The sequence below is a fragment of the Danio aesculapii genome, chromosome 2, assembly GCF_903798145.1.
Source record: "Danio aesculapii chromosome 2, fDanAes4.1, whole genome shotgun sequence".
Lineage (NCBI taxonomy): Eukaryota > Metazoa > Chordata > Actinopteri > Cypriniformes > Danionidae > Danio > Danio aesculapii.
Window position 1 is genome coordinate 11,050,435 of NC_079436.1, and position 18,500 is coordinate 11,068,934.

Genomic DNA, 18,500 nt, shown 5'->3' on the forward strand with positions numbered 1-18,500 from the left:
TGTCTTAACCAGACATGACATTCAGTGGCAATCAGCACAGCATCAAAAAGTCATGTGATATTGTTTAAAGAGATCATGTGATAACGCAAATGAGCAAGATCGGACAACATTAATGGACAAGCCAGTGGATTGACCACATTGTAAAACATCTGGGTAGGGTTGCACCAGCTGTTCGTGAGTTCTTTCTTAAACTGGAATGTAAAGTCCACACTAGAGGCTTAGTAACTACTAGCTAGTTTCTAACTAAATTTGTTCTTCCTTCGGTTGCGCAACGTGTTCTTAAGTCAAACTGTAGTTTGTAGGTTGTACGATTTCATGTGTAGTCAAATTGAACGACGTAATAGCCAATAAGAAGCATTTAAATCGTTAAACTGCTTTAAAATTCTGCAACTAATACATCTATATATAACTGTCCTATGAAAATGAAATGACAAATTACAGTCAGTCACTAATAACAGATGACGCACATACCTGCATCGCGAGCTGCGAATGCACGCGAAATACACATGAAATTATCAAAACATTAAACCTGCTTTCTTTAGATATCATGAAAGAGAAAAGAGCAAGAAGAACTCTGTCATGAAGAAATTCTTGTTTTAACTGATGCATACAATTAACAGAAAACACCCTTTGAAAGAAAATTAAACTCTGCTTTCACAAACAGAAAACAATGCGAGATTTATCTGCCATAAATATTTAGTTGGAACGTAGAGTTGCGTTTAAACTAAGTTTAGTGGTGCAACACAAACATATTTAGTAGTGCGTACGTTGTAACCAAAGACCATAGAATACACAAGACATGTCACTCGTATCTTTTTGAATGGGGAAATGTGTAACGGTCTATGGTAAATAAAGCCCCGCCTACTACCTCAGGAGCCGATCATCTATCGCTATATGACAAATAAAACCCGCCTTTTAGTACAGAAGCCAGTCATCAATCAATAGACATATTGCCCAAGGCGTTACAAAGATGGCCGCTGAGTGTAATGACTTGCCTTAAAGGCACTTTGTTGCAACTTCGTATCCCTTTAAGTTACAATTAGGCTATGTTTTAACTTATGCATTGCTGGTGCAACCGGCCCCTGAAATGCTGTTTTAGCCATTCTGAAATCCCTCAGCCAAATACTGTTATGAAAGTGGTTTAATAATATTACCTTCAGAACAGTGTCTGTGCCACCAAAGAGTGCCTCGCGCCTCCAAAAGCCACTGCGCATTCATTGCATTTCCTCTTCTGAGGTGAAAGTAATTACTTATATAATCAAAAAAGCTTCACTACTACATTAAATTCTTGATATTCTTGTGTTCTTGATATTTTGGCTGCCAGTTTATCAACAAGTGACACTGGATGGAAATGCAAATGTTTTATGCGATATTTCAGTTTTGCGCACTAGTTAAATTTGGATCTTTGCATGTAAACTACTGACTGAGGAAGAAGGCATTATGATTCTTTCAATTTTCACCCCACAAATGATTGCTGTCATGGAAACACAAGATGTTGTACACTACAATGCATTGTGGGAATGTGCAAACTCGAACCACATTGTTCAGAATGGCTTTGATTTGTGATAATTCATGTTGCCTGGCATCCTGTCACAGGTTCATGATAGAAATCGGGTATCACATTAATGAAAACCGACTATATTTTTGTGCAAAACACAAACAAACTAAAAGGTTTGTGCAAGCAATGAATTAAGCAAAATTCTTTACGCAAAAGCAAATTAATATATTAACTTCCAGTGTAAGACCCTTTGGATAGCCTTTACTGCAAGATTGTGTTTCCTGTGAGACGTCTAAAACATTTCTGAAGCCCTTAAATTATGCAAACGGGATCTGTTCTGTTCTCTTACTGTTGGTCTTGACTGGTTGATTCTGATTGGCTGATGATGAACGCTTTAAGTTGTACAATTATTTTGTAACTTGTAGTTTTTGGCAGGTCTTGACTGCGTTGTGGTTGACTTATTACTATGCTGTTTTAGCTGTTTCAAATTACTTTACAACCTACAACAGTCAAAAACAAAATCTACAGCATGATCAATGGCTCAATCCTCTGTAATATCAGCACTTTATTTCACTATGAGTTTATATGTTGATGGGAGATGCACAAACATGTCGTCAACATACTTAATCTCTCTCATAGCTATATATTACCAAAGTCTCTTTAAGACTTGTGATCTATAGTCTTTGATATCACGCATAACTGCATTAGCCTGCCATCATTGGCTCAATCCTTTATCAAAATCTTCAAAATTACATTTAGAATTAGCCACTGAAGTTTTGGATGAGATCCACAAGCAACTAGTCCTACATGCAAGAGTAGTTTGAGGACAAAAACCTGAGAAATGTGTTAAAAATACAACAACTTTAGGTGTTTTACCATTTTTAAATCCATTCAGCCGAACTCCCGTCTGGCACCAGCACTTTTAGCTTAGCTTAGCATAGATCATTGAATCAGATTAGACCATTAGCATAATTTTTTTTTAAATAAAAAATGTTCTTATTTAAGTTAGAAGATAATTACACGTGAGCACAAACACTATTATTTTCTTAATATAAGTCCATCATTCCAAGTGGAGGCCAAGTAGAATAACAGAGAGAACAGATGAGATTTGTTTATTTATAAAGTTACTTTAAAAAAAAATAAAAAAGCAGTTCGGAAACATTAAAAGGCAAGTAGCAGTAGTATACTGTATTGATTTGACATGGTTCTTGTCACTGTGCAAATTACAAAATTAGGATATTTCGATCCACAGAATGCTGTTCACACTATACTCCTCTGTATAGGCTACTGCACTCACATTCAATTGTGGCTGTACCAGACCTGTCACGCATAAAAGATAAAGAAACACTCCACTTCTTTTGAAAATGGGCTGATTTTATTACTCCCCTAGAGTTAAACAGATGAGTTTTACCATTTTTAAATCCATTCAGCCAAACTCCTGTCTGGCACCAGCACTTTTAGCTCAGCTTAGCATAGATCATTGAATCAGATTAGACCATTAGCATAATTTTTTTTAATCAAAAATTTTCTTATTTAAATTAGAAGATAATGACATCTGAGCACAAACACCATAATTTTCTTAATAATATAACAGTCCGTTATTCCAAGTGAAGGACAAGTAGAATAACAGAGAGAACAGATGAGATTGTTTATTTATAAAGTCACATTTCAAAAAGCAGCTCGGAAACAGTAAAAGTAGCTGTAGTAATTCTGTCTTGATTTGACATGGTCCTTGTCACTGTGCAAATTACAAAATTGGGATATCTCCATCCACAGAATGCTGTTCACTCCTTTGTATAGGCTGCTGCACTCACATTCAATTGTGGCTGTATCAGACCAGTCACGCATAAAAGATAAAGAAACACTCCACTTTTTTTTAAATATGGGCTAATTTTACCACTCCCCTAGAGTTAAACAGGTTTCACCATTTTTTAATGCATTCAGCTGAACTTTTAGCTTTGCATAGATCATTGAATCAGATTAGACCATTAGCATCATTTTTAAAAATCTTATTACACAATGTAACTACAGAAGAGTTAAGCTTTAAATTTGAAAATTATCTAAATTATTTTTTGGATTTTGAACAAGATGCTAACGGTCTAATACGTTTCAATGATTTATGCTAAGCTAAGCTAAAAGTGCTCCAGCCAGAGCAGAAGATTGTCTGAATGGTTTTAAAATGGTAAAACTCAACAGTTTACATCTAGGGGACTTGTAAAATGAATCAGTTTCCCCAAAAAATGAGTCTTCCTCTAAAACAGAAGTTTCAAATGATAAAGTTCGTCCAGTCCGTGAAATCTATCATCATATAGGCATGGTTTTACCAGTCACGGTCCTTTTAATAGCGGATGCTGCCATTCCGCCCACAAACCTCATCCCTGCACTCCCACCCGGCAACAAAGCCACGATGTATCCCACGATAGCGGCGATCTGGAGGCAGGCTCCGAGCGCGGTAAGCAGCGTACTGTGGAGGCTCAGCGCTGCGTAAAGAGTGCCCGCCAGAGAGCACAGATACACGGCAGCGCCCGGTGTGGGAGTTGCTATCAGTTTGCTGGGTCCGCGGAGGATCGCCGCCCCGAGCAGAGCAAACACGGAGCCCAGAGACCACAGCAACGCGAACTTCCGAGCCTTCAGCAGGAGTAACGGAGCGTACAGCGCCGACAGTCCGAAGCACAGAGCTGAGAAGAATATACACGTCCCGAAGGCGACGAGTCTCTGAGAGCGACTCAAACCCGGTAAACACGGGTCCGGTTCTGATGACCACGGCCACGAGAAGCCGCCGCTGGAGCCCTGGCCTGATGTCGCTCCGCGGCTGCTGGACCCGGAGAACGGGCTCGACCACCTGCCGAACCAGCTGCCGGACACCGAAACCTCATCATCGACGTCTATGGTTGTGCTGGAGCTGGACTGGGAAATTGTCTTCGCTCCGCTTTTAGACTGAGCCAGATATTCCTGGAGCTGTCGGTTTAATTCTGCCATTCTTCCACTCTGGAGTAACTTGTGTGGAACAAAAACAGGAAGTTGTGAGTGGCGCTAGGATGACGTCTCGTAGTGACGTTGATGTACACGACGGAAGTACATGTATTTATAATTTTTTTAACGTTTTTTTTATTATACATTATTCATTATTGGTGGCCAAAAAAATGATCGCATTCAAAGTAAAAGTTTGTTTTGACATAAAGTGTGTGTGTACTATGGAAGCCCGTTCCCGCCACTGAATAATAAAAAAATTAAGTGAAAAAAAAGGAAAATAATAATAATAATAATAATAAAAATATTTTTAAAAATCCAGTTATAAAGTCGCAATTTTGAGTTATAAAGTCAGAATTCTGAGTTATAAAGTCAGAATTCTGAGTTATAAGAATTCTGAGTTATAAAGTCAGAGTTGCGAGTTATTAAGTCAGAATTGCGAGTTATTGAGTCAGAATTGCGAGTTATTAAGTCAGAATTGCGAGTTATTAAGTCAGAATTGCGAGTTATTGAGTCAGAGTTGCGAGTTATTAAGTCAGAATTGCGAGTTATTGAGTCAGAATTGCGAGTTATTAAGTCAGAATTGCGAGTTATTGAGTCAGAATTGCGAGTTATTGAGTCAGAATTGCGAGTTATTGAGTCAGAATTGCGAGTTATTAAGTCAGAATTGCGAGTTATTAAGTCAGAATTGCGAGTTTTAAAGGAGTTTCCTGTTATGGCGATTGGCCATAAATTAAGCGTTAAAGACTCTTTCTTTAGGTTCTCTGCTTGTGATGTGGTATGGATTCGCAGCCCAGTTTACCAATAAAGGTCAGGAATACCAGTATTTGGTTGACACTGTTACTGAACTGAAATATAAACTAATACAACCCTTTTAGATTTATAATGTCTATGTACGATATGTCTGCAGCTCCCAAGTACACCATACGAGGGCACTCTTGCAACATGAAACAAATAACAGCTGCGATAAATCATATAATTGTTACACATATAATAGATAAATAATAATGAAATCCTAATTTTAGACTTTTGGAGGAATCACACAACCTATAGCTAGTTTCAGGCGCTCTGGTTATTGCTTTATAATTGCTATTTGGTCTAAATAATATAATAATTGGTCTAATAATAAAAAAAAGAACAAATCCATACGATTAAATAGACAGCCTAGTTCAACTATATATTTCATTTTTGAAAGCGTGATAAACATTAAAAAGTCAGATATAGGCTTTATGTTGTGATTATGAGCTAATGTGCATGCGTCTTTAAAACTCCATTTATGGCCAGTCGGCATAACAGGAAACTCATTTATAACTCAGAATTCTGACTTTATAACTCCGAATTCTCACTTTATAACTCGCAATTCTGACTTTATAACTCAGAATTCTGACTTAATAACTCGCAATTCTGACTTAATAACTCGCAATTCTGACTTAATAACTCGCAATTCTGACTTTATAACTCAGAATTTTGACTTTATAACTCGCAATTCTGACTTTATAACTCAGAATTCGGACTTTATAACTCAGAATTGTGACTTTATAACTCGCAATTCTGACTTTATAACTCAGAATTCTGACTTTATAACTCAGAATTCTGACTTTATAACTCGCAATTCTGACTTTATAACTCAGAATTCTGACTTTATAACTCGCAATTCTGACTTTATAACCCAGAATTCTGACTTTATAACTCGCAATTCTGACTTTATAACTCAGAATTCTGACTTAATAACTCGCAATTCTGACTTAATAACTCGCAATTCTGACTTAATTTTTTTATTTATTTATTTATTTTTTTCAATTATTTTTCTTTATTCAGTGGCGGGATTGGGCTTCCATAGTGTACTGTGTATATTTATTATGTATATATAAATGCACACATGCAATCATATATTTGATTTATTTAAACTTATTTTTTTGTATATTTATTGGCCACTGTCGCCACCAGTGACAATATACAGCCACATTGGACTGCTACTCATGTGATATTGCGTTTATACAACAGTTTGTTGACATAATTGTGTATATAAAAAGAAAATCAAACACGGAGAGTCTAAAAATCCTTTTGTATGAGGAACTACTTTCTTCCTTCCTCCATTCACATCTGCAGCTGATGCCAGAACAGCAAAAACCATTGCTCATTCACCAACATCACTTTACAGCTAGTGTTTGAATGATTCTCTAGCGTAATGTCTAAAGTGATGACAAAACAGGTGATTTTGCTCACATTTTAAGATTATAAGGCTGAACGCCATGAAACGGCTGAGATTTCCCAGTATTTCTCTGTTGCAATCAGGATATCACAATAACTAACCCCGAAAAAAGCCAAAGCAAACCAAACACTTCCAGTTTCTGTGGTATAAATACAGAACACCATGGTGTTCAGTTGATTTGTCCTACCTTGTCAGATTGTCCTACCTCTCGGTTAAAAAGTAGGCTGCACATTTTGATAATGCAATATGCTACCCATCAGATTTTGCTACCAGTGATGGAGTCTACTGGTAGTCTACTAGAAGTTGATGAATCTGAAGGCATGTGTGCATGTGTAAAGGGTGTATGGAGTGTGGGTGTTAATGTAAAGAGTGTATCATTTGAGTATATGTGTCTTCAGATTCATCAACTTCCGGTAGCTCGGTGGTAAGTCATTCACCTCTCACGCCAGAGACCCATGGTCTATCACAGACCCTGAAAGTATTGTGTCATATGTATAGATTGTATCATATATGTGTCTTTGGATTCATCAACGTCTTCCTGTAGCTCAGTGATAAGTGACTCACCTCTCACGCCAGAGACCCATGTTCTATCCCACACCCTGACAGCAATGTATCATGTGTATTTGTATAGAATGTATCTTGTGTGCATATGTGTGGAGTGGTTGTGTATGTATCATGTGTCTCTATGTGTAGAGTGTATCATGTGTGCATATGTATGGAGTGTGTGTAAATGTAACGTATGTATATAAAATATCATGCGTGCATTTGAATGGAATGTATCTTGTGTGTATATATATCATGTGTCTATGTATAGAGTGTATCATTTGTGTATGTATATAATATATTATGCGTGCATTTGTATGGAATGTATCGTGTGTGTATATGTATTATGTGTCTCTATAGAGTGTGTGTGAGTGTATATGTATAGAATGTATCATGTGTCCATCTGTATGTGAATGTATCATGTGTGTAAATGTATATAATATACCATGGGTGCATTTGAATGGAATGTATCATGTGTGCATATATATATATATATATATATATATATATATATATATATATATATATATATATATATATATATATATATATATATATATATATATATATGTATGTATTTGTATTACATGTATATGTATATCATGTGTGTATGTATAGAATGTATCATGCATGCATTTGTGTGGAGTGTATCATGTGTGTGCATATGTATGGAGTGTGTTAATGTATCATGTGTGCATATGTATCAGAGTGAATCATGCGTTCATATATATGGTGTGTGGGTGTTCATGTAAAGAGTGTGTCATGTGAGTATATGTGCCTTCGGATTCATCAACTTCCAGTAGCTCAGTGGTAAGTGACTCACCTCTCACACCAGAGTCCCATGTTTTATCCCAGACCCTGACAGGAGTGTATCATGTGTGTATGTATGTATGTATATGTATAGAATGTATCTTGTGTGCATATATATGGAGTGTGTGTGTATGTATAGAATGTATCATGCGTGTATGGGGTGTATCGTTTAGACCCTGACAGGAGTGTATCATGTACAGAATGTATCATATGTGTATATGTATGGATTGTGTGTGTATATGTATAGAATGTGTCATATATGTATAGAATGTATAATGTGTGCATATGTATAGAGTGTGTGTGAATGTATCATGTGTGTAAATGTATATAATATATCATGCGTGCGTATTTATATATGTATGTCATGTGTATATGTATAGAATGTATCATGCATGAATTTGTGTGGAGTGTATCATGTGTGCATATGTATGGAATGTGTGAATGTATCATGTGTGCATATGTATGGAGTGTGTGAGTGTATCATGTGTATATGTACAGAGTGTATCATGTGTGTATATGTATAGGGTGTATCACGTGCGTATCATGTATAGAATGTATCATGTGTGCATATGTATAGAGTGAGTGTGAATGTATCATGTGTATATGTATATAATATATCATGCGTGCATATGTATAGAATGTATCATGTGTGTATATGTATAGGGTGTATTGTGTACACTCCATATGTATTGAGTGTGTGGATGTATCGTGTGCATATGTACGGAGTGTATCATGTGTGCATATGTATGAAGTGTGGGTGTTATTGTAAAGAGTGTATCATGTTAGTATATGTGCCTTCAGATTCATCAACTTACAGTAGCTCAGTGATAAGTGACTCACCTCTCACGCCAAAGACCCATGTTCTATCCCACACTCTGACAGGAGTGTATCATGTGTGTATATGTATAGGGTGTGTAGAGTGTATCATGAGTGCATATGTTTAGAATGTATCATGCGTGCATATGTATGGAGTGTAAGTGAATGTATCATGTGTGTATATGTAAAAATTGTATCATGTGTCTCTATGTATAGAGTGTATCATGTGTGCATATGTATGGAGTGTGTGTGAATGTATCATGTATATGTATAGAATGTATCATGCATGCATTTGTGTGGATTGTATCATGTGCATATGTATAGGGTGTATCGTGTACACATATGGAGTGTGTCATGTGTGTATATGTATGGAGTGTGTGAATGTATCATGTGTGCATATGTATGGAGTGTGTGAATGTATCATGTGTGCATAAGTATGGAGTGTGTGAATGTATCATGTGTGCATATGTATCAGAGTGAATCGTGTGTACATATATATGGAGTGTGGGTGTTAATGTACAGAGTGTGTCATGTTAGTATATGTGCCTTCAGATTCATCAACTTACAGTAGCTCAGTGGTAAGTGACTCACCTCTCACGCCAGAGACACATGTTTTATCCCAGACCATGACAGGAGTTTATCATGTGTGTATATGTATAGAATGTATCGTGTGCATATGTATAGAATGTATCATGTATGTATAGTGTGTGAATGCATCATGTGTGCATATGTATGGAGTGTGTGAATGTATCATGTGTATATGTATATATTATGCGTGCATTTGTATGAAATGTATCATGTGTGCATATGTATCAGAGTGAATCATGTGTACATATATATGGAGTGTGAGTGTTAATGTAAAGAGTGGTAAGTGACTCACCTTTCACGTCAGAGACACATGTTATATCCCAGACCGTGACAGGAGTGTATCATGTGTATATGTATAAGGTGTATTATGTATGTATATGTATAGAATGTATCGTGTGCATATGTATAGAATGTATCATGTATGTATAGTGTGTGAATGCATCATGTGTGCATATGTATGGAGTGTGTGAATGTATCATGTGTGCATATGCATGGAGTGTATCATGTGTGCATATGTTCGGAGTGAATCATGTAAGCATATATATGGAGTGTGGGTGTTAATGTAAAGAGTGTGTCATGTGAGTATATGTGCCTTCGGATTCATCAACTTCTAGTAGCTCAGTGGTTAAGTGACTCACCTCTCACGCCAGAAACCCATGTTCTATCCCAGACCCTGACAGGATTGTATCATGTGTGCATATGTATGGAGTGTGTGTGAATGTATATGTATAGAATGTATCATGCATGCATTTGTATGGAATGTATCGTGTGCATATGTATAGAATGTATCTTGTATGTGTAGTGTGTACAGGTTCTATTGTGTACACTCCAGATGTATGGAGTGTGTGAATGTATCATGTGTGTATATGTATAGGGTGTATCATGGATGTATATGTATAGAATGTATCATGCGTGCATATGTATAGTATGTATAGTGTGTATCGTGTACACTCCATATGTATGGAGTGTATCATGTGTGCATATGTATGGAGAGTGTGAATGTATCATGTGTGCATATGTATGGAGAGTGTGAGTGTATCATATGTGCATATGTATGGAGTGAATCATGTGTGCATATATATGGAGTGTGGGTGTTAATGTTAAGAGTGTATCATGTGAGTATATGTGCCTTCGGATCCATCAACATCCAGTAGCTCAGTGGTTAAGTGACTCACCTCTCACGCCAGAGATCCATGTTCTATCCCAGACCCTGACAGGAGTGTATCGTGTGTATATTTATCGTGTAGTCATGGCTATATTCACCTATACTTCATATGCCTACTTTTTCCACGAGCTGTTTGGGTATTATGACTTCTGAGGATCAATAATGGCATACACCCTTGGTATACTCACTTGTTTTGCTGATTAAACTTTCCTAATGTATGTGTATTTGTGTCCCTTTTAAACTGTACACCCAATGTTTTTTTTTAACTCGCATCTTAATTTGTTGCAATTGGTGAATTTTTGTTTCATTTCCGCCATTCCCCACCCCCCGACGACTGCAGCAACTGTGAGAAAATTTCGTGAGAGTTTTTTGAAGACAACAAGTCAACAATGATGACTCAATGAAACGTTTAGGTAAAATTATAAACAGCATGGGTGTCGCTTTAGCCCTCCTATATTTCTATTCAGCCCTCTTAAAACTTTTGCGCTTTGCTCATGAACTGTACACTACTAAATGTACCCATTTCATTTTGATATGAAAACGGCGTTAGAGTCCTGCTGCTTCGTTTTCAAGTCATTTTTCATTTAATCAGCAACAGTGCAAAGAGCAGAAGGTGAGTGTTTATCGATAGATTGTTATAATATCTGCATATTTGCAGTTCTTTGCTATAGAAACACCCAATGGGTCATCGAGGAGCAATCTGGTTTTCCCATCTACTGTTCCCTCAATCTGTTTCCTCATCAACACAGCTGTTTCCTCCTCCAAAAATGTAACTTCTTTAACTTTTAAATGTTTATTTCAAATTAACTTTGGAGATACTGTAGAACATATTACAGTGCATCTGGCATTAACTATATCATACATTCATGCACAGGATTAAACAGTGACAGAATCACTCAGTGAATGTCTCATATCATTTTAACTGCATATCAGAGTGACATCAGTCAAACATCATGTGTTGTATCATATTAAAAATTATTTCCTAGTATGACTTATAGTATGATAGTGAAATATGTAAATTAGCCTGTACGTTTTGTAATATTTTTATATGTATGCCATTTTGAATTTAAAAAGTGGCAGTTTTATTTATTTAATACATGGAAGAAATATACTTAATTATAGGCTAGTAGCCTATTTGGGGTTTTGAAGTGTGCATTGCTTTTGTTTTCCTGAATTAGAACAAAAAAAAAATTATATATATATATATATATATATATATATATATATATATATATATATATATATATATATATATATATATATATATATAGTTTGTTAAAACATACAATACTTCATATAGCGGTCTTGAAATGTGATTTTTTTTTTGTACAGTATTAAAATAAACATATATTTAAATTTTTTTTTATTTTACAAGTCCCTGTAAAGTTAAACAGTTGGGTTTTACCACAGCTTAATATACTCAGCCAATCACCAGGTCTGCTGTGGCACTATTAGCCAAGCATAAATTATTAAAAAAAGAAAAAAGTCAATTGTCATCATTTACTCAACCTTTATTTGTTCCAAAACGATTTTTCTGTTTTGGTTGTTGAAAAAAAAAGAAAAAATTTTGAAGAAAGCTGGAAACCTGTAACCATTGACTTCCATAGTATTTGTTTTTCTGTCTGTGGAAGTCAATAGTTCCAGGTAACTTATGGTAAATATATATATATATATATATATATTAGATTAGATTAGATTCAATTTATTGTCATCACACATGCACAAGTACAAGGCAACGAAATGCAGGTACATATATACATATATATATCTAATGAATCAAGTAAACGTTTCTTTACCTACTTTTAAAATTTGGGTTGGGTGGGTAATAGTACACCACCGTTTTTTTTTAGGAGTACACCACTGCTGAGAACCATTCAAATACAGATAGCATATTCTGATGGGTAGGATAAAATATCAGGACACCTGTTCACAACAACCCAACGTTAAACAACTAGCACCAACGAAACCCAACTGTATTGTCACCTTGCGTTCTGCGCCTGCTGTTTTTCTGCCCATTGCGGAAACACTGGTCCTCGTGTGCAGGCACAGAATGCAGATCTCATCTCAGTCGGCTTTTGTGCCATTGGTGTGTCCATGCACAGATTTTTGGTCCAGACGTAATCCAACACGAGATGACAACATAGTTGGGTTTAGTTGGTGGTAGTTGTTTGGGGTCGGTTTGGTGTGTCTTTAGAGCTATGGCTTCATGCAATCATGTTTATGACAGATTTATGACAAGTTTTGCTTGTAACTTACAATAACGGTCCAAAAACTAGTACACACAAATTTATATGTTATTGAAAAATATTAAAAGCAAATTTAACTGTATTATCTTTCCATTACTAAATGTGTTTGGTGACTAAAATATTATTTTCATAAATATATCTGTTTAATAAATCAGTTTTTTTAAAGGTGCAGTAGGTGATTTTCTCCAGAAAGATTTTTGTTGTGCTGGTTGAAAGTCTCTTCACAGTTCAATAGTAATGATTAAAGTAAATGATCTTAATGTGTTTATATGTATTTTTATATTCTGGGTAAGGCATAAAACAAAAAAAATGTTTATCCAATTAAATATTGTCTGGCCAACATCTCCCATAATTCCGATAAGTAGCCCAAACTGTCTGTCAACAAATGTAGATTTTGCGCATCTCTGTTCACGCATGTCCGCCATTAGACAGTCAGTCATGGTAAGATCAAATGCTGAATTGAAACTTTTATAAATCCTGACTCAATATTGGAGTTACTTTTGCACGCTGGAGGAAGGACGACACCATGGCTGAAGTATTTCTGTTAGACAGGTAATGTTATGCTTTAAAACAGTTTTAATCACGCAAAGCTGATGTAGATTAGGTTGTGTTATGAACGGGTTATATGCACAGAAGTGTTGTTCAGCCACTGAAATCTTACGGGGGTTGGAGTTGACAGTCATTTCAGGATGGCGTGGCTTTGAAACACAGTCCCTCCCCTGTCGTCCAAAGATAATATGCTAACCGATTAGCATTTTGGCAGATCACCTACTGCACCTTTAAATGCACCTAAATACATAGCCTTCTATATTCACTGAGAAATGGATACAAATATTCATTTTCAAAATGGGCTGTACTTGATTATGTTGAGCACTTTATTAATCTAGTTACATGCAATAGACCGTTTCAATGTGCTGATGCCATTGGCCAATGAACATTTCCTGTTTAATGTCAAACTATTTCATAACTGTAAAAAAAGGCAATACAATCAGAACTTTGCATTAAAACAGCTATCACAACATAATATTTATCAATATGTCAAGCTTTCTGAATTCCCAGAAGCTATGGAAATTAAAAATGTATAACAGGAAATATTTTAGGACCATTGTTATTGTTTACATCCCTCAAAATGGTCTAAACTCGCAGTCAAAAAGCTAGACATCGCTTAGCTAGAGACCAAGTTTCAAGCAACAGGCTTCTAACATGAAGGCAGGCAGTGAGTTTATAATTAATCTCTCTCCTCATTGGTCAGCTGTCTTTGGAGTCTTTTTATGGTCTGCTCATGCCAACAGGGGATCCCCGCTCACTGGAGTAGAGCTCAGAACAGCAGAGAGATCACACCGAGGGACCAGGTCAGTCACTGAAAATATAACACTGGACATAATAAATATAAATCAAAAACAGATGAGATGTTACTTTAAATGTATGAGTATTAAGTGTGTTCATAGCTTTGTGAATGTACCATTTTTCGATATGTCATTATAGAGTCAGAGCTCACATTAGCTTTTGGCTACTCAGGCCTTCAGTAAATATATAAACTGTTGTCTTTTTTTCCTTCTGTAATTTAGATTTTGTTTTTGTTGTCTGTGTCTTGTTTAACTCTTCATTACAGTACTCATTCTAACAGTACTATTATTTTTGTTCATAGCACATAATGACTTTAATACATAATTATGATGATCATCTTTGACGGGATGCTATTATATTTCTTCCCAATGTTTTGGTGGATCAAAAACATCAGTCCGTGAGATTTACTTCAACGATTAAAATAAAAATTCTGTTAATAAATACTCACTCTCATGTCGTTTCAATCCCCTGAGACCTTTGTTCATCTTCAGAATACAAATAAAGGTATTTTAGATTAAATCCTCTCCTTTACCTATAGAAGATGAGAGCTCTCAGATTTCATCTGAAATATCTTAATTTGGGGGCGGCATGGCGACTCAGTGGTTAGCAATGTCGCCTCACAGCAAGAAGGTTACTGGTTCGAGTCCCGGCTGGGCCTGTTGGCATTTCTGTGTGGAGTTTGCATGTTCTCCTCGTGTTGGCGTGGGTTTCCTCCGGGTGCTCCGGTTTCCCCCTCAGTCCAAAGATTTGCGCTATAGGTGAATTAAATAAACTAAATTGGCCGTAGTGTATGTGTGTGAATGTGAGGGTATGGGTGTTTCCCAATACTGGGTTGCGGCTGGAAGGGCATCCGCTGCATGAAACATATGCTGGAATAATTGGCGGTTCATTCTGCTGTAGCGACCTCTGAAATAGAGTCGAGGGAATATAAATAAATGAATATCTTAATCTGTGTTTCGAAAACATACACATGTCTCAGAGGATTGGTATGACATGACTGTGAGTGGTTAATAACAACACTTTCATTTTTGGATGAACAAATCCTTTAAAATTGCTAAATATATACAAAACTATCTAAATCTTTTATAAACACTAATTTCTAAAAAAAAAAAAAATTACGCAATATTTTTACTTTCTTGTTTTCAATCGCATGGCTTACCTGTTTATCTATGTATGCACTTTTAAAGGGGTGGTCCACTGTGTATTTTTAAGGCTTGGTTATGTTTATAAGATGCAAAGCAATGTGTGCTTCACTTGGCATGCTTCACTTGTAGAAAATCACGTTATTTTTTCAGATATCTTACTTTGATTATATACAGATACTCAGCTAACATGAAAACAACTGTCACATTTCCTAGTTCCTCTGAAGGCCCGCCCTCAAGAGGCTCTGATTGGTCAGCTAAAATAATGTGCAGTGATCAGCACCATGTCATCACGTCACACCCCAACAATCTTTCGCTTTTGCGCTGTCTAAACAGTCCAGTCAGAGCAGCTGTTAGCTGCCTGAATCAGACAAAAAAATGAAGAGCACACAGCTGAGCCTCATGCCTGCTCTCTAAAATAAAATCTTACAGGTGTCTTTTAAATATATTTGGAATAAGCATGTGTAAGTAATACGTTCTTATATCTTTTGCAAATTTGTAATTTGAGATGTTGAACGTAGGGAAAGCGTCAGCATAGAGAGACACTGCAGTGCTGCTGAACATTGTGTGTGTTTGCAGCACTTTGACGGATAAATATGAATTTGTAGCTAAATTGTTAGCGGTGCCAAACAGCCTTACTCACATCCTTGTTTACATCCTCGCTACAACACACCTTTAACACTAGAAACTGTGCCTGTAGTTGATCAATTTTAACAAATGAAATACTTACAGGTTGTGGTGCACAATTTACAGCTTCGTCCTTTAGAGGAGTTTTTAGCCGAATCCAGCACTGAAATGGGAGAGATTCTGGAAGCTGTTCTTTGTCAAATGCTTGCTATATATATTTTTATAATTCGTTAGAACATAATTCAAATTAAACTGTTAGCACTTCTGTCTTTGTCTCCTGTCCTTTGGAAGCCCAAATACAGAAACAGGAGAAGCTCTGTGGAACTAGCAGCGATTGGACATCACTATAACATTACAGCGCCTCTGGCCACGCCCTTTCACTGCGCAGGGTGTGTGCGTGTGGCGAATGCATTTAACCGAAAGCCCTTGTGATCTCACTAGCCCGGATGTATTTTTTGTTGTCCCCAAATTTGTTCGCTGTAGGCTTTGCTAAGCTAACTCTGTAAAAGCCAATGTCTTTCTTTGCGTTCAGCTTTGAGCATATTACAATAAGAGATGTTGTTTATGTTCACACAGCTACATTACACATCAACTAAAGTTAAAAATATGATGTCATAGTGGACCTGTAAAATGTTCAGTAACCTACTGGCAGCAGTTTGTCAGTAACTTACTGTAAATCAAACACTGTATTTATATTTACAGCACCATTTATCTTGCTGAATATGTATCTACAGGATTGTATGTATCATGTATAGTCATTTTCACAATGCAACTTTAAAATACAGTAATATACTGCATAACTGTCCTACAGTAAATTACAGTTCATGTCACAGTTAAATAAATTCGTTAACAGTGTGTAATTAGATATTAACATAGCATAGCAGCACAAATTTGGTACAACAATGGAGCACAGCTTAGTTCCAGTTTATTCAATCATTTTCTTTAGTTAGTTTAGTCCCTTTATTAATCTGGGGTCGCCACAGCGGATGCCCTTTCACTGGGGAACACTCATACACCCTCATTCACACACATACACTACGGATGATTTTAGCTTACCCAGTTCACATGTCTTTGGATTTGTGGGGGAAGCCGGAGCACCCGGAAAAAACCCACGCTAACTCCACACAGAAATGCCAACTGACCCAGCCAAGGCTCGAACCAGCGACCTTCTTGCTGTGAGGCGACAGCAATACTGCATCACCGCTTCGTCTTAGTTCCAGTTTATTAAGTTAAAAAAGTAACTTTATTTCTATCCTGTGTTTGTTTCCAGCGTAATGTCAATATCACAGATAACCCCGACCCTCTTCCTAAGTGGCGCCGATGCTTCAATGAATCAAGCCCTTATGACCCGAAAAGGCATTACACTCATCGTGAACGTGACCCTGTCCCACGCCTGCCCTGTCTACCCAGGCGTGGAGTGCATCCGGGTGGCAGTGTCCGACCTTCCAAATGCCCGTCTGGGGGACCACTTTGACCACGTCTCCGCTCGAATTCACAACAACAGACTTGGAGGAACCCTAGTGCACTGTGCGGCAGGCATGAGCCGCTCTCCTGCTGTTATAATGGCATATCTCATGAAGTACAAAGGAGTGACTCTGAGACAGGCGCACAAGTGGGTTAAAGACAGCAGACCATACATTCGGCTCAATGTAGGATTCTGGACCCAGCTTCTGGATTATGAGAGGAAACTCTACGGTAGGAATACTGTGAGAGTGGCTGAACCAGTGGATGCACAGCCAATGCCACAAACACCAAAACTACCCTCCAGGTATAAAATGAGACAGTGTCCTCCGTCTCCAAGAGTGAGCCAACTTAGAAGATTCACCTCCTTTTCATCTTAACCAATGTTTGCAAACTGAGGTCATGAAATATGTTGCATGTACATGAATAACTTCTTTCTACGCCATCACTTTGGATTGGAATCAATAAGACTTCTGAAGTGAAACAAACCAAATAAGCACGTTTTCTTTCCCCCTAGCTTTTATAAGCCATCTTGTGTGTGTGTGTGTGTGTGTGTGTGTGTGTGTATTTATTAATGTAATTCACTTAGTTGGGTGCATGAAACGATGATAATTCATTTCATATCCTGATAACAATATGCACTCACTGGCCACTTTATTAGGTACATCTTACTAGTAGCAGGTTGGACCCCCTTTTGCCTTCACAACTGCCTTAATCCTTCGTGGCATAGATTCAACAAGGTACTGGAAATATTCCTCAGAGATTTTGGTCCATATTGACCTGCAGATTTGTTGCTGCAGATTTGTCGGCTGCACATCCATGTGGTGAATCTCCTGTTACACCACATACCAAAGGTGCTCTATTGGATTGAGCTCTGGTGATTGTGGAGGTCATTTGTGTACAGGGAACTCTCTGTCATGTTCAAGAAACCAGTCTGAGATGATTTGTGCTAGAAAGTAGCCATCAGAAGATGGGTACACTGTGGTCATAAAGGGATAGACATGGTCAGCAACTATTCTCAGGTAGGCTGTGGCGTTGACATGATGCTCAGTTGGTACTAATGGGCCCAAAGTGT

The 18,500-nt window shown here is 37.1% G+C and overlaps 2 protein-coding genes across 2 annotated transcripts; one reads left to right on the forward strand and one right to left on the reverse strand.

Annotated features, from left to right (window-relative positions):
• Positions 1-3,128: 3,128 nt before the first annotated feature.
• On the reverse strand, positions 3,129-4,539 carry sft2d3 (SFT2 domain containing 3). Its single transcript, XM_056466082.1, has one exon. It carries the CDS (start codon positions 4,475-4,477, stop codon positions 3,803-3,805), a length of 675 nt encoding a protein of 224 aa, XP_056322057.1. The 5' UTR covers positions 4,478-4,539; the 3' UTR covers positions 3,129-3,802.
• A 9,580-nt stretch (positions 4,540-14,119) lies between these two features.
• si:ch1073-184j22.2 (dual specificity protein phosphatase 18) lies at positions 14,120-17,921 on the forward strand. The gene is given in 3 exon segments (XM_056466092.1): positions 14,120-14,176; positions 14,178-14,200; positions 17,235-17,921. Coding segments are annotated over 3 exon segments (651 nt in total). The 3' UTR covers positions 17,806-17,921.
• The last annotated feature ends 579 nt before the right edge of the window (positions 17,922-18,500 follow it).

What these genes read in the sequence shown, in the direction of transcription:
- sft2d3 (XM_056466082.1), bottom strand. Translation starts at nt 4,477, where the DNA reads ATGGCAGAATTAAACCGACAGCTCCAGGAATATCTGGCTCAGTCTAAA.